General features: G+C 34.2%; 1 protein-coding gene across 4 annotated transcripts in view; it reads right to left on the bottom strand.

Moving 5' to 3' along the window:
• The window catches only part of TUSC3 (tumor suppressor candidate 3), a 258418-nt gene that overhangs the window by 4408 nt on the left and 232641 nt on the right, over positions 1-21369 (bottom strand). Inside the window, exons 8-10 of one of the 4 annotated variants that reach the window (XM_078069672.1) lie at positions 9832-9906; positions 6293-6383; positions 1892-1954 (exon numbers count right to left, since the gene is read on the bottom strand). In XM_078069672.1, coding sequence (XP_077925798.1) covers positions 1936-1954; positions 6293-6383; positions 9832-9906 — 185 coding nt within the window. In that variant the 3' untranslated portion in view covers positions 1892-1935. Of the gene's footprint in view, positions 1-1891; positions 1955-2125; positions 2160-6292; positions 6384-6500; positions 6575-9831; positions 9907-21369 lie in introns of those variants that run through there. The other 3 variants (XM_078069674.1, XM_078069673.1, XM_078069675.1) reach the window with 3 other exon arrangements.

The raw sequence follows: 21369 nt of genomic DNA, 5'->3' as shown, positions 1-21369 counted from the left end.
AGGCTACAGGAATGAAGAAAGGTGCCAAAGAATGAAAATAACAGTGTGTTAGGTTCAGTATGGGGAGTATATTCAGTATGAGGAGTCCATACACTTTCTGTAAAAGGCCAGGAAGTGAATACACACTGTGGGCTGTAAGTCTCTGTTGAAACCACTCAACTAAGCTGTTGTAGAATGAGAAAAAACCTCTGGATTTGGTCACTGGAGACCCATATTATATGTAAAGCATGTTTATTCCTATTTTCTTCCTCTGAAAAATCTAAGTAGGCATGAAATAGTGGCTTGCATTTTGTTTTTACTTACCTTAAACTAATTATCTGTTGTTGGTGTTTTAAAAAAAAACAGTGTGTCCACAGTGCTCTTAAATGAATTCTGTCCAACTGGGAGCTGGTTAAATTCTCTGAGCTCTTCAGATGGACAGAATTTTCTTGTGTACTGTACTTCCTATTCTCCAACTGGGGAAGAGTCAGGGAGACCTAATGGTGACATGACACTCTGTCTTACAGAAATCATTTATGTGATTAAGGGGCAGTTACTCAGATTTCATTCTGTATTGAAAAGAAAGTGTGGAAGGGAGGGAAAGGCTCGCTTCTTTACTCAGAGCATGGATCGTCCACTGGTTGAATTGTTCAATTGGCCTTGCAGTTAGTGGAACTCAGTGATTCACTGTTGTTAGGGTTTTCTTAACCTTTATTTTATATTCATAAATGTTCTAAGGGGATGCAAGAGAGAAGTACATTATGGCTGTTAGCCAGTCCTCCTTAGCCTGCTTCTCTGCTTCGTAATAGAAGATTACTGAACCCAGAAAAATTTTCAAGTCTGAAGTCAGCAATCCAAAAAAAGGCCTAGAGAAATTGAAGGCTTCATGAGGAGAACAGAACACGATCTTTGGGATGGAAACCTTTCTAGATCTATGGTTACACAGGGCAACAACAGTTAAGTCTCACTACTGCTAAGGCCACTTCTCCACGCAGCCTAAACTGAGAGACTTAGTAACAGCTTTCATAGCATGGTTATTAATAATTAGGCATGATCAGGAAGGTGGATACTATGTCTGGGGGAAAAAGAATAATAAAGCTAGTGTACGGAATAAGGTTGGGGGATAGGTGAAGAAGAAAAATGTCTTTTAGACCACAGGAGCTGCCTATGTTTTTACTGTTTTCAATCGGTTGCTGAATGGTGGAGTTTCTGTCAAAGTCAGAAAGTTGCATTTTCAAGATGGAACTCACCCTCTAGGAGCTATTTTGTGCATGTCTGTTCAGACCGTGTGTTGTGAGGCTGGAGGGGTTGGAACGAGCAGTACAAAATGTAAAAGAAAAACAAAAAACAATTTTCTACAGAAATTATTTTCTTTCATATAGAGGTTCCTACTATCTAGTTCTGAAATTACCAAGTGCTGATTAAAAATCTTAGTACATACTTAAAAGATTTGTATTTTGTCTTTACTATCTTGGAAATTAAAATTTATACCGTTTGTTAGTGGAAAGAGAGACGTGACTACATTTGTCCTAGGCAGAATGAAATGTATTTTTGTCATTTGTTTTAGTTCTGCTTTCCTCCCTAAAGTTATAAGAGAGAAGTAACTAAATGAAATTATATTTTGTTTGGAGTGGAGCGCCTATGCATATATGGGAGTATTTTAAAAACCTACTGTTTGTCAAATGGTTAATTCCATGGGTCAAAGTCTATTGCAGACACCTGTACCTGAGGGCTTATCTCTACAGCAAAGTACAACAGCCTAAGACCGGAATGTAGGGTCTCACAGTTAAAAGTTATCTTACATCTGTAAAACAATAGTTTGCTACAACTTGTCTTACGTATGAGAGAAATATTATGGTCTTTATTTGAAAGATGAGGAAAACTGAGGCTCAGAGAAGATTAAAAGACTTGCCTGAGGTTATAGTTTTAAAGTGCCATGGTCCAAATCACATCTTCTCACTCAAAGTCCAGATCACTTTCCAATACACCACAGTGAAATACAACAATATGGAAAAAATAGTCCTTAAGATTCAATTTCCATTTGCAAAATATTATTACAAGATTTAGCACTGTATTCCTTATCTAGATAAGATAGGGGCCAGACAATGGTGCCTTTAGAGCATTCCAGCTCTTCTCCCAATCCTCTCTAAATCTTCGGTCCTTTATGTCATTCTTCAAAGCTGGAACTCAGCAGGAGAAAGACAATCCCAGTGAAATTCTTATCAGTGATAGGTATTGTGGGTTGATCACCACATCATTTCGATATTATTTTTCTATTTGTACAGCTCAAGATTATATTTAATATTTTCTCTACAGATGAAAGATATACATGTAAGATATAGAAATGAATGTGAGATTGCTATACTGTATACCCTGGGATTTTTTATGCCTTGCTATGCTTGTTCACTATCATACTTTCCTCAAAATTCATATGAATGTCTCTCATTTCTAGCTGTTATTCTGTACTTTCCATTAGTGAATGTCATTCCTTTTTTTTTTTTTTTTGTTATTCATTATCTCTCAAAATAGCCAAGGACATCAGGAATTAAAAGTATTTTTTTAAAGACAATAGAAGATAGTTTCTATGTCCATTATAAGCTTAATTAAAATATATTTTTATTATTTATGCCAGCCAGCTAAGACTCAATCTGAGTTTGCAGTAAGTATCTTTATAGCTCCAGTTTCTGGAATAATTATCTTTCCACACACCACACATCCCTTTAGGTGTGTGGAATAACCTGACCACCCCACGAGGTGGAGTTGTACAATGTGGTAAACCAGTACTCTTCTTTTCACTGTTTCTATCTTAATGGTTCCTGTTGCATTTAGATAATAAAGAAAAAATGTTTTTGAGTTAAATAGTAAATTAATATGATGAGCACCTACTATGCGCACAGCACTTTGCAGATACAAAAAGGTATTTTCATAGACTCTTTTCTAAAATATATCACGATATTACAGAATGAACGTGACTTTAATATATAAAACAGTTATGTATGAATACTTAATGAACAATGTAATGAAGTAAAGTGCTGAACAAAAATGTAATGAAGATGCTGAAGTTGAAGGGCTTGTACAGGTTAAGAAGGAAGTGAAGTAAATATTTAGTGAGATCCCCACTACATTTCAGGCATTACAAAGTGATCATATAACTTATCCCCACAGAATTCTGAGATAGGTCTTATACCAAGTTTACAAATGAAGAAAGAAGCTCAATAAAGTTAAATATTTTGGCAAAAGATAGAGAAATAATATGAGACAAACCTAACAACTGAGCCTGTCTCCAACCCCGTAAAAAAACTAAAGCATGATTTTCCAAATGAAGAAAAATGAGACCCAGAACTTAGTAACTAACTTCAAGTCCCAAAGTTAGTGGAGAGGATCTAAAATTCAAACAAAGATTTGTGTGAGTGTAGAGGTAGAGCTCTTAATTACAAAATTATATATTGAACTTGAACTCAGCTCTTCTGATTGTAAATATTATTTTTCCATTCTGCTACTCTATCTTGCTAAGACAACTAAAGAGTTTTATAAATAGGATGCAAAGTGATAGAATAGAGAATGTTTCTTTTCTTTCTTTTTTTTTTTTTTTTACTAAAGTAGAGACATGGGTCAGAAGTACTTTTATAGAAATTTTTTGAATTTTTGTAGGTCAAAGTGCATCAGTGGAAAAAAAAAAATGGGAAATTACCCCTAAGTAAAGACTATCATGTATTGCTACTAGCTCTTTGCTTTTCTTTGAAAATGGGATGCACCTAAAGTTAATCTTTATTTAATACACAAAATGAATGCAGTGCTACCACTGGAATAAAATTTTTTTTTTGAACTATGGCTCAGATGGTAATTAGACCAAATTCTTAATAATCTTGATAGTTCACTGGTAGTTTCAAGGGACTGAGGAGCCCAATTAAGTTCATCAAAAGGTTCAGGGACAATCTGTTCTTCACTCAACTGAACCATGCAAATAGAAAAGTTACTTAATCTTCAGTGTAAAGAAAATCCTACTTAGAAAAGTAAATTAAATATAAATGAGTTTGAAATATTTACATCTATCTGAATTAATGATAATAAGCAACTAACATTTATTGAGTAATACTATGTGTTATTTACTAATACTTGGCAATGTGTTAAGTAACTTACATGCATTCTCTCATGTAATCCTTACAACAGTCAAATGAAGTATGTAATTTTTTTTTTTCCATTTACAAATGAGAAAACCAGCATTTAGAAGAATTAAGTAACTTGTCCAAGGTCACACAGTAACAGATCAGGAGGTGTTTTTGTTTTTGTTTTTAATCAGGAATTTAAACCCAGCAAGTTTGCTTATTGAAACCTGACAGAATCTGGGAGAATTCAGTGATGGCGTGAAACCTATTGGTACTGTAGGAAAAGCACCCTTAAGCCTAAAATGTGGGAGAGATTTAAGGAAATAGGATAAATATTTCAAGCAGACACTTATCCCTTTAAATAGTTACAAAGATCAACAAAAATAACAGTGTGAAGTACTAAGAAAATATAATGAAGAACACAAATTTTAAGGTTTTGTGAGGCTTAAGATTAAAAGAAAAACAAAAATAAAACACATAAAGATCACCACACAGAAGAAATTAAAGGTTGTAGATTAAACGGAATTCAAAATTATGAGGAATAAAAAATTAGAACTATGTCCAGAACTATAACCTTTAAACTATCAGTAGTATTTCTTGATACAAAAGTTGTAACTCCTAGAAATTTAAAAGGAAGAAATGGAAGGCCACAAAACGCTAAGGCATTACACCCAAGAAAGTACTGTGGCACTGGAGCTGAAGTCCCTGGCTACAGGTGATTTTTAAATTAGTATATGGTATTATGTTCAAATGTGCATTTTCACTACAGGATAGCTCAACACTTTTATCCAAAGTACCGGTATTAGCTAAAGCGGGCAGAAGTGGGAAGTTTTTCAATCTTTTTAAAGGAAAAAGTGTGTTTGTCTTTGTAGTTCATCTCAAAGTCAAGGATATGGTCTAGGACAAAACCATTCTTCCTTTCTTTTGCAAGCCTACTTCAGTGTATGTCTGCTACAAATGACTGCATTAACTTAGCTCTTGGTCCCCAGGGTTAACAGCAGGGCCTCTCTGTGCAGACAGATACCCACAAATGTCTTTTCAGAAGTACTCAGGCCAGCACATGCCTTCTGGAATGTTCTGCATGTTTTCCTTTCCTATAAAGATGGTGTCCTGTATATCATTCTCTTATTCCTTATAAACTGTCTTTATCTGAGATGAGCAAAGCTGATTTTTTTTTTTCTTTTTTAATCAAGTACTCCAATGCTTGTGCCACAGAAACACACTTCTGGGAATGCAAACTGAGAATGTGGTGCTATGTTACGTTCATAATTGACCAAGCTTCTCAAGCAGAATAATTCCGTGGGAAGAGGGATCTTTTTCTTTTTTAGCAACATCTCACATTTCCACTTCTCAGAATTATTTCTCTCCCCCACTCTTTCATTTATTAGCTCTCTCACTCCTGCCTGTGCTATCATCTTTACTTTTGCTCCAGTGAACTAGCTGTATAGATGTATACTTCCCCCCGTGCTGTCAGGTTTTTAGGATTTAGCTCAGGATTTATCCAAATCTCTGGCATGTAATCTCTGCAGACCTTTTAGCTACACTTGCTTTTGATGTTTATCATCTATTTATTACCACATTGACAAGACAACTGATTAAAATTTCTGAGAAAAAAATAAAAGATAATTCAAAAGGAAAATGATGCAGTGCAATTGAAAAAAAAAAAAAAAAAACAAGGAAGATCTACCACAACTAAGGTAACTTTAGCATAAATCCATGTGCTAGATTAATTAAGACAGAAAACTTTTCAAATGTAAAATTGGTATTTTGGGGGTGCATACTGATTCCCTTTACTATATTTTGTTAGTTCTGAGACATGCATTTATTTACATGTCATGGGAGGAAACATATATCCTATGTAAACCTGAGGAAGCCAAAGAATTTGAATGTGAATGATCGGATGGACAGACAAAACAAGAGAAAAAGAAATTTGATGAATTCCATAAAGCTAAAACCCACTGTATATATGTACAGAATGAAAACTATTTCATTCTAAAATGAAACTCTACTCTTCCTGTAAGGCCCCATGCCTTATAGCTCCTTGCAAAGTCTGAGCCGAACGAATGGCAGGTGCTCAAAGACTTGCTTAACTGAGTTTAAAATCACTTGGCAAATGAGTTAGCTACTTTATATTAGCCTTTAAATATACATTAACCAATGAAATTGTTTATTAGTTAAAAACATTCACATTAGTATAATGATATTACCTATAAGGATAGCCGTGGTATTTGGAACGAAATATTGAAAGTAGAAAACTGAAGAAGAAGACCACCAGGCCTAATCCCACTAGGCAAATTACTAGAAAGAGACAGAAAATGCCATTAGTGTCTAGACACATGGAACCCAAATGCGTATGTTTTATAAATGCATTCAATTAATAACAGTATACTTACATTTTAATAGTTCATGGCACATACAGGCACAACAAACCAGATAATCCAAAATACAATGTATTCATTATTTTCCACATTCTTCTCAATGAAAATGTACTATTTGGGGTATGAAAACAACAAAAGTGACTGATCTAAGTCTTCTGGTGCTTTTCTTCTCTTACAGAGTTCCTTCCTACAAGTACTAAAATGCCTCAGAGGGATCAAAACAAAACAAAATATGTGATAAACCACAAACAAGATTACCAGCCCCTGCCTTATAAAGCATTGGCTATATTAGCATAGACATTTGCATTATTAGAATACTAAACAGAATTTTATTCTTTTCAGATGCCATGCAATATTTACAAAGAAATGTCATTTTAGATTATTGGTTAGATTACTGCTTCGGTAAAAGTCTGTTACTTAGAAATAGTCATCCTAGTGTACAAAAAGCTAGGAATAAAACCTTTGGGAGTGAAATAATATGGATTCTGGAGAGCCAAAGGGGGGAAATCCCCCCACAGAGTAGATAATTGTGTCAAAGTGCTGTTATTTCTTTTAACAAATGAACAGAAGGCTAATATTAGAGTAGAATGTGCTGTGGTCTAGGTTTTCAGTATCCCTTTATCCCAGCCAAGTTAACAAGAGGGAAAATACTTTTTTGTTTTCTTTTCCTTTTTGTTATGGTTAGGAAGATTTTATTCTAAAGTCAAAGAGTAATAAATATAATACATACAATGGAATTATGTATGCAAATATATAGAGTATATAAACAAGATTTATTAGTAAAATATGTGCTTATAAAATTAAAATGCTTAAGAATCTGAGCCAATTAAATGTAGATATGTTTGGAATAAAAAAATAAATGTATTTAAAGAATTGAAATGGACTTAAATCTATGCCATAAGTAAGGAGAAAATAGAGTTAATTCTTAAGAAAAATCTTGTATACTTGTACAATACTTGTATCCTTTCATTAGTTTCAGAGAATTCTTATAAAAATACTGAAAATATCTGAAATAATTAGAAAGAAGAGAAAATAAATGAAGGCACAGGAACACAAGGAAAAGTTAGTTCAATATACTTCCATAATGATGAAATACATTAAAAAAAAAATCCTTCTAGCAGGTCTGAGACCAGGTTTAATTACAATCCTGGAAATCAAGGAGTGGATAAGTTCTGACACTGTCAAAAAATGGTCTAGGAATCTGTCAGTTTCCTTTCAGCTCTGTAGGAATATCATTCTTTCAGTTTTGAGTATAAATTGCTGGAAGTCATAAGTGCTTAACAACATTCAACTGTAGCCTCTGTGACATTCCATTTCAGACAAAGTTCAGGCAGTTGAACTTCAAATGAATATTGGCAGAAGATAAAGTAAAAAGTAGGTTGCTGAATATCCCAAAATGAAAAACACCTTTTTAAAAATATGTAGACTATCCAAGTATGCCAGATACCTGGCACTGGATACAACAATAATAGCATCCCTTCTTACAACAACCTTCTTAAACCCAGAATTAATTACCTAATGCTTTATTTTACACCTTACCACATTCGGTATTTTTATCAAACACTTCATCCTTTCCTTTCTTGTTTTAAATTTTCAGAAGCTAAATAAAACGCTTTTACTCCCTTTGCCACTTGGGTTGTGCTCAATGGGAAATGAAGCTCAAAGTACATGATCAAGTAAAACAATATATTTACTTGATTCTGTGCAGTGGAAAGAACAGTGCTGCTCAAGTCCTTGTATATAGGGAAGGGAGCAGCAGAACCGAGTGAGCAGCAGTAAGGAGTAAGTACTGAATGGACCATTGCAGCCCAGACAAGGTAACATACCTGTAAGAAAGTGCTGTGATGACACAGGATCATTCTGATCTGAGCAATAATAATCACAGTAGTTGTACTATATATCAGAAAGGGGTAACTGTAAAATATATTTCCCATGTCTCTCTCTTTCTCTCACCCTACACATGAATAAATAATTTGACCGTGCTGAGTGTTGGAGTGATATGTAGAGAAACATCTACCAAGAGGGAAGCTGGGGGTAGTGATTTTGTAAACTTAGTATCACAGATGTTATAAGATAAAAAAAAATTATGTATTTATTACTATTACTTAGTTTAATAAGACAAGATATATAGTAATCACATAAGAATTTGTCTTCATAAACACTGTCAATTGCAAGAGCATTACATTGTTCAAAAGATGTATCATAAAATGACATTCTGCACAATGCTTAACTGAAAGTAATGCATTAGATTCTTATGTGGTTTCTTTACAATGGTGTAAAGACACCATCACGGGAAAACAAAGGACAGACTAAACTGTGTATTATATCCAAAATATTTTAACACTTAAGACAACTATTTAGAAATCACTATGATTTATTTATATACATGTCACCATAGCTAATACTTCCAAGAAGAAAATAAGTCTGGATTTTTATTTTAAACTTAATAAATCTTCTTTCTCAGACATCTATGCTGCTCACACATAAATTCTGAGTTTAAAAAGGTTCCAGAAATGCAAAGCATAGTAGGAAAAATTTTAATTATAGGTTTAATCATTTAATTACAGAGGAACTTGATAATAATAATAAAAAGGTTTGTGGCACGAAATTTTAAGGCCCTCTCTTCGTTCCTAACCTATGCTCCTAAGGGCAGATTTTTCTCCTGTGTTCTTCCCTTGTCTTGTCAAAACCTATTACTTCATAAAAATGATTTTTTTCCTACAATCCCCCCCCCAAAAAAAGGAAACAGTTCCATCAAAGGATAAAACATAGTTAACTTGCTTAGAAACATAATGCTGGAAATCCGTGGAGTTGTAAATCTTGGAATACCACTGGAAAAGGCAAAGAGCCTGGAAAAGACACTATCAACAGATAACTCCTTTTCAAATGTTGATCAGAAGAAGTCTGGAGGTATTCGGAAGGTATTATATTTCAGTGTACAAAACCTATCTGAAAACTCTGAGTCCTTGAATGTATACCTGATTTTGTGGCATAAGGAACACAGCATTTGCCAATAAAATCTCTGAAGACTCTGGCCACAGAATTGTGTGTCTCCCTGTAGTGTGGACATTATTATGGAGACTACAGCTTCAGTAGACATGGGTCAGAGCACCCCTGGCAAGGACTGACAGCTTGCCTTTATATGCAATTCCACAGAAAATCACCCAATCCCATTTTGGAAGAAATATATTTTTAAGTATTTGTACACTCACATCCAAGAAATAGAAAGAAGTAAAACAAAAACAAACTGCAACCTTTCTCATATCAGAACATTTCTTTAGAAATTTATGTTTATTAAGGATTTTTATATATTTCCCATTTTACTTAAATCTTAAAACAAAACTACAAAAATAGCAACACAGACTTACTCCGTCTTTTTCCAACATCTCCCTTGGATGTTGCTGCTTCATTTAGAAGAACCATTCCCATGGTGATAGCAGCATCTATAGTACTTGTCAAGGAAACAGTAGAAATACATGCAAATAAAATCTATTAATTTTTCTGGACCTGAACACCATGTGTTCTGTTCCAGAATGGGTAGGTTACAACTGCACACAGAGCTAGCTATGATTTAACTCTCTCCATCTAACACAAAATTACCATTCTTCGTGTGTTGCATATGCCTTAATTTTAAAAATAAATAACGTGAAACTGTGAGATTTTGAAGGTCTAACTCTAAATGTTAATTAAGTTCCACGACTTTCATTTTCTTAGCACATAGGAATTATATGGATTCCCATAATCAGTTATATACCATTTCACATTATAGATGTAGATATATAATAGTTATAGTCACAGGGACAAATTTCATCGGCAATCATAGAAAATCAGAGTGTGCATAGCTTTCTTTTTCTTGGCTTCTATTTCATGTGTTGTTTCACAGATTACCTTGTTTAAAGAAATATTTATTAAGGTCTGGTATTGTGTCACTTGGAAATTTTTGTTACCAATTACAAGTCTTACAAAAGCGATAAGCACGTTATAATAAAACGCTCTCACACATTTAGCAGGATCTTAATTTAGTTAAATTGACATTTTAAGAATGAACACAAAATTCTGTACTTAATATGTCTGCTTGCAGCAGGATGAATATATTCATACTGTACTGAAAGATGCCAGAGATTAAGAAAATGATAGGAGCTTTTCACTTTTATTAGAACATTCTTTGCTATGTTATTAAAACAGGTTTGACAAGGACTATTGTTAAGATTTAAGAACTCATCAATTCTGGAAATATATTATGAATTCTGCCCAAAGGACTAACAGATTGAAAAATGAAAACTAAAATAATTTTAGCCCAGAAATTCCTCAATTTGTTCAAATTTATTATGGTCTCCTTGTATTCATTTCTACTGCTATGTACGTACAACCAGCGCCAGTAAGTCTGCTGGACGGGATATATCTAAGTGTCTTCTACTCCAAACAGTGAAAGCTACAAGAATATTATTTGGCTATGTCTGTACAATTAAGTGGAGGAGGTCAGGGAAAATTCTGCAGAGTAAATATTTCCACTCTATTTTCATAACCATTATATCAAAATATTGATTAATAATTATAAAGTAATTGAGTCTTTCATGACCATATTATCCAACTTCGGGAAAACAATAAATACCCGACTTCTCCAGTTAGGCATTTATGCTTACAATAACCTCTCTCTATATGAATGGCTTTCAGTCTATTCTATTTAGCAATCCTTTATGGAACCCTTATTGGAGAAAACCAACCAGCCAACCTTGATGGGAAACCTGCGGCATACAAGAGAAAAGCCTCCATCAGCATTATGCAATACCAGCCCTCCCACTCCCCATTCTCACACCAAGCCTAACATCCATATATACCACACACTACCAATGAACTTTTAGGGAACCATGATACATAGTTTGAGAACCATTGGAATTTGGGTAATTCTTGAGTTCCTTGAGTTTCAGTCATGTCTTGATGGCCTGAAAAGAGTAATGTAAGAGAACAAATATTTCATTTTACCAGTATGGTAGTCTGTGGACTTAAAGGATTCATTCTTAAAATGTTTTGGACAATCCACTGATAAAAATTCCTTTGAGCCTAGAGTCATAGGACTATGCTAATAATAAAGTGATGGGAAAAAAATTAAAAGTTCCTATCACTCAAACTGCTCATATGTAGGGAATTTCTATTGCTTAGTGAAGCTAAGCTACTGTGACTGTTTAGATCATTAATAAGGAGTTAAATTAGGTTTCCCTTTCATCTTTCTCTGGTTACATCTGTCCAAAATCCAGAAATAACAAAGTTAAAACCATCACATCAATAAATAGTACCTAATAAAAGTTTATTGGGAGTGTAATAACAGTTTTTAAACTAGGGGTCCCCAAATTCAAGGACTAATATAAAACTCAGGGACATGAAGTTACAGAATGGCTTATTTTTTTTCAAAGATTTTATTTATTTATTTGACAGAGAGAGAGACAGTGAGAGGGGGAACACAAGCAGGAGGTGTGGGAGTGGGAGAAGCAGGCTTCCCATGGAGCAGGGAGCCCGATCCGGGGCTCGATCTCAGGACCCTGGTATCATGACCTGAGCCGAAGGCAGACGCTTAACGACTGAGCCACCCAGGCGCCCCCAGAATGGCTTATAAAGTAAAAATGAAGAAGTTGTTGACCTTTACAGTGATTGGTTATTACAGTGGGGGTTTCCACACAGGGGATTGGTTACAAGTGATAGATCTCTCATGCCATTTTTAGGAAGATGACTTCAGTTTCTTTTATGATTATCAGAGACATTTAAAAGAAATATCCCAAGTTAAGTTTCACTTATATTCATGAAAAGGGCTAGATTTAGTCTTGTTCATGTGGCTTAAATGATTTTGTCTGCTAAGGGAATTCTTAAGTCTGGTTTCTATTTTGTAAGTCACCTTAACACCCTTTATTATATTCAGGTACAAATTTGAATCTACACATTTAAATATACACATTTGATCTGAAAATTGACACAGGATTCCAGATTATTTTAACTCTAACAAAATACTTTTTGCAAATATTCAAAATATAAATGACATTTAAGATGATTTTATGTAGATACTATAAGTAAAATAAATATCACTCCAAATGCTTCTGAAATTCCACTAATAAAATCGTGGGGAAAATGGAACTTTCTATTCCTGGGGAATAAGTTTTACAAAATTAAATGCTTAACAATTTTAATAAAAGTATAGCCATATGTAAAAATATTTTCAGGATAAAATTTTATATATAAACACCCGTGTGCACATATATATGTGTGTGTTATAAACACACCTATTCACAGATACAATCTCAAGAAAAAGTATGCTTTATTAGGCAAAAGAATATTGGATATTAACTATGGTTACACAAGTATAACATATCTTTATTAAAAGATCTTCATACCATTTTTGACTACTTTTCCTCTGCAAATAGTTAAGTTACAATGTGAAAACTATGTGAATAACATGCTTCTTGTTGGAATTGTTTTTGAATTTCACGCAAATTCACTTTGTGACAGAATCATAGGATTTTCATAAGCATAATCACATTTTATTGCTCTATCTTACTGATGCACAATTGTTTCCAAATGTTTGCTATTATAAATATTCCTACAAGGTTATCTGTTTACATGTACATGTGCAATATTTTCTGTAAGATCTATACTTAGAGGCAGAGTTTTTTAGAGAGGGCATATGTGTATTATCAAATTTACTAAGGTACAGTCATATTGTATTTTTCTTATATTTCACCAATAGTTTTGCCAAACTATTGATTTTATCAAACTGATGAGTGACAATCTGTATTAAGATAATGAACTTTGATAAGTTCATTCCTCTTTTTGTTTAACCTTTTGTATATTGCTTTTTTTTTTTTTTTTTGCCCATTTCCCTGTAAATCTTTTACCCATATTTGTATTTTTTTAATTTGTACGGTGCTTCCTTTTTCTGGATGCGAATTGATTCAAGTGTTGTATCTGGATTCTTCCTTTATGTGTTGTCTTATATATATGTATGTATGTGTTTAATACTAATAGCCAACATTTATTTACCCCAACTATGTGCAGGCAACTGAGCTAAGCTCTGTGCATGGATTTCTCTCAGTAAGCCCTCTAACTGTGCTGTGAGGTGGGTACTGTTTTAGTCTGACTTATAAATTGGGATAATGAAAATTAGAGATCAATAACTGGCACAAGGTGTTCAGTAGTGCTGGAGCCAGAATTCAAACCAGGGCTATCTGAGCCAGTGCCCATCTGCTCTTAACTACAATGCAAGAGAAGTCTCCTCTCCTTTTTTCTTTTTATGTATTAAAACCTTAGTATGTTTGACATAAGACATTGTGTAAATTTAAGGGGTACAACATATTAATTTGATATATATTGTAATTTGATTGCCATCGTAGTGATAATTATCACCTCTATCATTACATAATTATCCTTTTTTAAAGGTTGAAATAATTAAGTTCTAGACTCTTAACAAATTTGATTATAGTACAATATTGTTGTCTATATTCATTTCACTGTGCATTGATTCTCTATGGTTTATTTGCTACCCATTGTTAACTTTATACCCTTAACTGTCTTATCACCCTTCCTACCATCCTGTGGTAACCACCATTTTACTGTTTTGACAAGTTTGGCTTTTTAAAATTCTGCATATAAGTGATACCATACAGTAGTTGTCCTTCGACTGATCTCACTTAGCATAATGTGCTCAAATTCCATCCATATTGTTGCAAACAGCAAGACATCCTACTTTTTCATAGCTGAACAATATTTGTGCATCAGTTTTTTTTAACCCTTCATTTATCAACAGACACTTAGGTTGTATCCATATCTGGCTATTCTAAATAATGCTGCAGTAAACACAGAGGTGCATGTATGTATCTAAACTAGTGGTTTTGGACACATACCCAGAAGTGCAATTGCTGAATTATATGGTAGTTTTATTTTTAATTTTTGAGGAAACTCCCTACTGTTTTTCCATAGTGGCTGCACCAATTTACATTCCCATCAACAGAGCACAAGGATTCTCTTTTCTCTACAGCCTCACCAACATTTATTTCTTATCTTTTTGATAACAGGCTTAAATTATAACAGAGTGAGGTGATATCTCATGGTGGTGTTGATTTGCATTTCCCTGATGATTAGTGATGTTGAGCATCTTTTAATGTATCTGTTGGCATTTGCATGTCTTCTTTGGAAAAATGGCTATTTAGTTCCTCTGCCCATTTTTAAATCAGGTTGTGTTTTTGTAATTGAGTTGCATGAGTTCTTAATATATTTTGGATATTAACCCCTTATCTGATATTTGGGGTTTGCAAAAATTTTCTTGCATTCTGTAGGTTGCTTTTTCATATTGTTGTTTCTTTGGCTTTGCAGAGCCTTTAAATCTGGTGTAGTCCCATTTTTTTCTATTGTTGTCATGTTTTTGGAGACATATCCAAAAAATCATTGCCATCAAGACCAGCGTCAATGAGCTTCTTCCCTATGTCTTCTCCTATGAGTTTTATAGTACCAGATCTTATGTTTAAGTCATTTGGGTTCACTTTTCTGAGTGGCACAAGATAGGGGTCCAATTTCATTCTTCTGCATGTGCTTATCCATTTTCTTAACACTATTTGTTGAAGAGACTGTATTTTTCCCACTGAGTGTTCTTGGATACCTTGTCAAATATTAGATTTTATATGTAGGAGTTTAATTTTGGGCTCTCTGTTCTATTCCCTTGGTCTCTGGGTTTGTTTTTTGTGCCAGTACAATACTGCTTTAATTACTATAGATTTGAAGAATTGTTTGAAATCTAGAAGTGTGATACCTCTGGCTTTGTTCTTTTACCTCAGGATTATTTCTTCTATTTCTGTAAAGAATGCCTTTACATTTTGATGAGGATTGCATTGAATCTATAGATGGCTTTGGGAAGTACAGACATTTTAACAATATTGTTTGGATCCATGAATGTAGAATGTACTTCCATTTGTTTGTGTTCTGATTTCTTTCAGCAAAGTCTTGTGGTTTTGTTGTACAGATTTTTAATTTCCTTGTTTAAATTTATTAAGGTTTTTTTGATTTTGATGTTATTGTAAATGGGATGGTTTTATTTCTTTTCAGATGTTTCATCAGTAGTGTGAAGAAATGCAACTCATTTCTGCAAGTTGATTCTGTATCCTGCAACTTTACTGAAATTGTTGATTAGTTGCAACAGTTTTTTGGTTCAGAGTTTGGGATTCTCTCTATGATACTGATCTAGAAATATATAAGCTCATATCATCTGCAAGTAGCAACAATATTACTTCTCCTTTTCCAATTTAGATGCCTTCTATTTCTTTGTCTTGATTGCTCTAGCTAGGACGTCCAGTATAGTATTGAATGAGAGTGGTGAGAGTGGGCATCCTTGTCTTGTTCCTGATCTTAGAGGAAAAGCTCTCAATATTTTCCATTGAATACAATGTTAGCGGGGCGCCTGGGTGGCTCAATCGGTTAAGTGTCTGCCTTCAGCTCAGGTCATGATCTCAAGGTCCTGAGATCGAGCCCCATATAGGGCTCCCTGCTCAGCAGGAGTCTGCTTCTCCCTCTGCCTCTCCCTCCCCCTACTTTTGCTTCCTCTCTCTCTCGAATAAATAAAATCTTTTAAAAAAATACAATGTTAGCTATGGGTTACTTGTATATGGCTTTCATTATGCTGAGGTATGTTCTGATGTTCTGACATATCCAATCCATTAAGGATTTTTATCGTGAAAGGATGTTGTATTTTGTCAAATCTTTTTCTGCATCTATTGAGATGAACACATGACTTTTATCTTTCATTTTATTGATGTTATGTATTACATTTATTGATTTGCGTGTTGAACCATCCTTGAATTCTAGGGATAAGTCCCATTCGGTTATGGTGTATAATTCTTTCTAAGTGTTCTTGAATCTGGTTTACTTATAGTTTGTTGACAAATTTTTGTATTTGTAGTCAACAGGGATATTAGTCTATAGTTTTCTTTTGTTGTAGTGTCCTTATTTGGTTTTAGTATCAGTGTAATGCTGGCCTCATAGAATGAGTTTGAAAATGTTCCCTATTCCTCAATTTTTTGGCAGAATTGAGAAGGATTGGTGTTAATTCTTATTTAAGTGTTAGGTACAGTTCTCCAGTGAAGCCACTTGGTTCTGGGTTTTCTGTGTTGGGAGGTTTTTGATTACAGATACAATATTTTTACTCATATTTGATCTGTTCGTATTTTCTATTTCTTCCTGATTCAGTGTTGGGAAATTATGTTTCTAGAAATGTATCCATTTCTTCTACATTATGTAATTTTTTGGCATATATTTATTCACAGAAGTCTGTTATGATCCTACATATTTCTGAAGTATCAGTTCTAATATCTCCACTTTCATTTCTGATTTTGAGTCTTTTTTTCTTGGGTTAGCTAAAGGTTTGTCAATTTTGTATCTTTATGAAGAATCCACTCTTAGTTTCATTGGTCCATTCTATTGATTTTCTGGTCTTTATTTCATTTATTTCTACTTTGTAGTTCCTTTCTTGTGTTAACTTTGGACTTAATTTCTTGTTCTTTCTTTAGTTTTTTGAGGTATAAAGTTAGGTTGTTTACTTGAGATAATTTCTCAATATATGCATTTGTTGCTATAAACTTACCTCCCAGAACTGTTTTTGCTGTATCCCATTAGTTTGGTATGTTGTATTTCCATTTTCATTTTTTTGAAAATATTTTTAAATTTCCCTTTTGATTTCTTTTTGACCTACTTGTTGTTTAGAGATATGTTGTTTAGTTTCCACATATTTGTAGATTTCCTAGATTTCCTCTTATTGATTTATAGTTTCATACCATTGTGGTCAGAAAGGATAGTTGGTATAATTACAATCTTCTTAAATTTGCTAATATGTGCTGTGGGTCTTATGAAATCATTTATCCTGGGGAATGTTCCATGTGCACGTGACAAGAGAATGTGTTTTATGCTGTTGGATGGAATGTCCTATGTCCATTTGTTCTAAAGTATGGTCCAATTCTAACATTTTCTTGTTGATGATCTATCTGGATAGATCTATATATTGCTGACACTGGGTTACTGAAATTCCCTACTCTTACTGCATTGTGTTCTATTTCTCTATTCAGATCTGCTAGTATTTGCTGAATATATTTTGCTGCTCTGATATGTTGGGTGCATATATATTTACATTTGTTATGTCTTCTTGATGTATTGACCACTTTATCATTATATAATGATTTACTTTGTCTTTTGCTAACATTTTTGGCTTGAAGTCCATTTTGCCCAATCTAAGTATGGCTAGTCCCACTTTCTTTTGTTTACACTTGCTTAGAATATCCTCTTCCATTTCTTTATATTGAGCCCACGTGTGTGGTTAGAGCTGAAATGTCTCCTACAGGCAGCATATATTTGGGTCTTGCTTTTTAAAAATATCTGTTCAGCTAGTCTGTGCCTTCTGATTGGTGATTTCAATCCACTTACATTTAGCATGATTAGTGATATATAAGGACTTACTACTGCCATCTTATCTTTTGTCTTCTGGATGTTTGTATCTCCAATGTTTCTTTTTCCCCGTTTCTTTGTAAATTTGTGGTTTTCCATAGTAATTTGTTGTCTCCCCCCTAAGTCCTCCCCCAATTTTTTGTTTCCTGTCTCTAGATTTTTAACTTGTGGTTATCATGTGGCTTAGATAAAACATCTCAGATAAGTTGCTATCAGCGGAAAAAAAAAAAAAAAAACTTTTCTTGATTCACCCATAAAAGTTCTACCCCTTAGTCCTCACCTTTTTATTTTTGATGTCACAAAATATCTCTTTTTATGCTGTGAATTCATTAAAAAATTGCAGTAGCTATGATTATTTTTAATATTCTTTCCTTTAATCTTTATATTAAGTGGTTAACATACTATTCTATTATAAAGTTACAGTTTTCTATCACCTTTATCAGAGTTTTGTGGACTTCCATTTTTTTCTGTGTCTCTAATTAGCATCTTTTTATTTCAACTTGAAAAACTCCTTTCAGCATTATTTATAAGACGGATCTGGTGGTGTTGAGCTTCTTCAGCCTTTATTTCTCATTCATATTTGAAGGACAATTTTATGAGATAAAGTATTCTTGACTGGTAATTTTAATCTTTCAATACTTTGAATAGGTTATTCTACTCTCTCCTGGCCTATAGAGTTTCTGCTGAGAAATCCATTGATAACTTAATGGGGGATAGCTTAATCCTTTCTAGGTTATTTTCCTTTTTTCCCTGGCTGCCTTTAAGATGATTTCTTTATAATTGATTTTCAACAGTTTCTTGGAGCTCTTTTTGCATTGAGATAATAAGATGTTCCCTTAACTTAGTAGACTTATATGTCTAGTTTCTTTCCCAGGTTTAGGAAGTTCTCAGCTATTACTACTTTAAATAAACTCTACCTCCTCCTTCTCTTCTCCTTCTGGTATACCAATTATGCTGATATTTGCTTGTCTGATAGAGTAATAACTCTTTAGGGTTTCTTAACTTTTTAAAAATATTAGTTCCCTCTTCTTCCAACTGAGTCATTTCTAAATTCCTATCCCCCAACTTGCTTATTCTTTCTTCCATCTGATGTGCCCTATTTTCTATGCTTTCTAATGTATTCTTTATCTCATTTATTAAGTTTCTCAGCTCCAGAATTTGTTTCATTTTTTTTTAATGTAAATCTCTTTGTAAAGAACTCCTTCTGTTCATTAATTTTATTCCCGAGTTCACTGAATTGCCGGAGTTTTCTTGTAGCTAATTAAATTTCTTCATTCTTACGAAAAAATTTTGAATTATCAGTTAGATTATAATATTCCATGCCTTGAAGTTTGGTTGTTGAATTATCCTTTTTGTGATACCATATTAGTATGATTTTTCACAGTCTCTAATGAAATGTGCCTCTGCTGTCCCATTTGAAGTAGCACCCACTTTCTTGTTTACTTTGTTACATGCAGTTCAACAGGCTGGCAATTAGAAAACTTTATCTTGTTTTCCAGAAGGTGGTGCTACAGCACAGGTTTTTGGGCCTTCTTATGAGAGATGGCTTTCACTGCTACCCTCAGGAGCAGGCCTGTAAAAAGAACTGTGTTTAAAAAAAAAAAAAAAAAAAAAAAAACAAACAAACAAAAAAACTGGTGGCAGAGTCTGAGTAGGTATGGGCTTAGCACCTGGAGCTTTGGGAGTACCCTTGAGCCAGTAAGAGAATCCTCCAGGGGTAAAATCCCAGAGGTCCATGGGCTGACCTTCTGCTGAAATCCTGGAGCCTATTGCAGGAAACACTTTTAAGACCCTTTGATGTTCTTGTCTGCCTTTTTCCTTTTACTCTTCCTCCCCCCAGTCATAAGGTTCCCCCTCAGAGAGCTGGGTGTTGTTGGTTCCTGCAGCCTACACTGCCAGGCCATCTGTCCCTCACCACTTTGCTTTTCCACCTCTTCTGCCAGAGATGTAGTTGCTATTGCTTGCCACCCTCCAAGCCTAGCAGGTAGCAGTGTTGCCCTGGGGCAGAAGGGCAACTTGGTATGTTTTCCTCTTTTTTTCTCTGCCTCCTTGTCTCTGTTCTGTTCTGACTCTGCCAGTTTCTTCCATCAGGCTGGTGGGATCCCCAAAATACTCCATCTCCAGTTAGTGTAGCAGTTTTTCACTCTCCACATTACCTTTTCTGATGGCAGCAGGTGGGTATGGGGCAAGGCTCACAAACTCCTTTGGATCCAGCCCTCTCTGACATCCTATTCACTGACTATAGGGGATACAGAGGGGTGTCCTGCTGTATTGAGCAGAGGTACTTTTGTTTGGTTACAGATGTCCAATTACTTGTAAATCAAAAGGCAAAAGGAACAACTCATATTGTGATGATGTTGACCTCATTCTTTTTTTAAATTGCTTTGTTATGCAGAGTTATCATTTTAATGTGACAAATTATATATCTTTCCCTCTGAATTTTGTGGTTTCTTGCTTATGAAATTCCTACCCTTAAATCTTAAAAACATTCTCTTTCTTAGTATCTTTAAGTCAGGTAATGTCATTCTTCTGTTCAGAACAATTTAAAAGCTTTCCATGTCACTCTGAATAAACAAGACTTCAAAATAGCCTCTAGACCATACATGATTTACACCCTGATCCATAGCCTATACTTGTCTGCTCTTGTTTGCTCTTATCTTGTCCTACTAGCTATTTTTCCAACAAAACTGGACTCTCTGCCTTGGCATCTTTGTACTTGATATTCCCCTGCTTAATGCTCTTCTCCCAAATATCCACATAACTCACTTCCCTTTTAGTTTCTGCTCAAATGACATCTTATCAGAAAAGCCTCCTCCAACCTCTCTACTTCTTTTTTCCTGTTTTTTCTCTGCAACATTGTTTTTGAAAGAAATTTCACATTCAATTTTTTTTAAGTTACTGTCTTTCTCCTGCCACTAGAATGTTAGCCCCCAAAAAGGAAATTTGTGTTCATCATCTCATTCATTGCCATACAGCTCTTTGACACAGATTTCCTCTTCTTCAGTTTCCAAATAAGGAAAATGAAGCAGAGAGGTCTGAATAATTTATGAAAAGCCACAAAACTAGTAAGTGACAGTTGCCAATCAAAAAAAAAAAAACATAAAAGAAATGAGGTAGGATGATATTATAAGGTTAGATGAAAATGATAGAGGCAAAGGAACAAAATAGCTGGAAATGTAAGGATAGATATTAAAGTTAACAGCAAATATCTTGAGGTAATAAGGTTGTGGATTTTTGCTTTACTTACCACACCCTACAGAGAAGTAATTTGCCAAGTTTTTCTTTAAAGGCCTAGAAAGTACAGCTGACCTTGAAAATCACAGGTTTGAACTGCTGGGATCCACCTGTATGCAGATGTTTTTGTTACTGTAGTACAGTATTATAAATGTAGTTTCTCTATGATTTTCTTAAGCTTTATTTGTTTTTGTTTTTTTTTTTAA

This window comes from Halichoerus grypus, chromosome 3 (assembly GCF_964656455.1).
Source record: "Halichoerus grypus chromosome 3, mHalGry1.hap1.1, whole genome shotgun sequence".
In the NCBI taxonomy this organism is placed as follows: Eukaryota; Metazoa; Chordata; class Mammalia; order Carnivora; family Phocidae; genus Halichoerus; species Halichoerus grypus.
The sequence above is the reverse complement of the archived record's forward strand: the minus strand, read 5'-3'. Positions and strand labels throughout refer to the sequence as shown.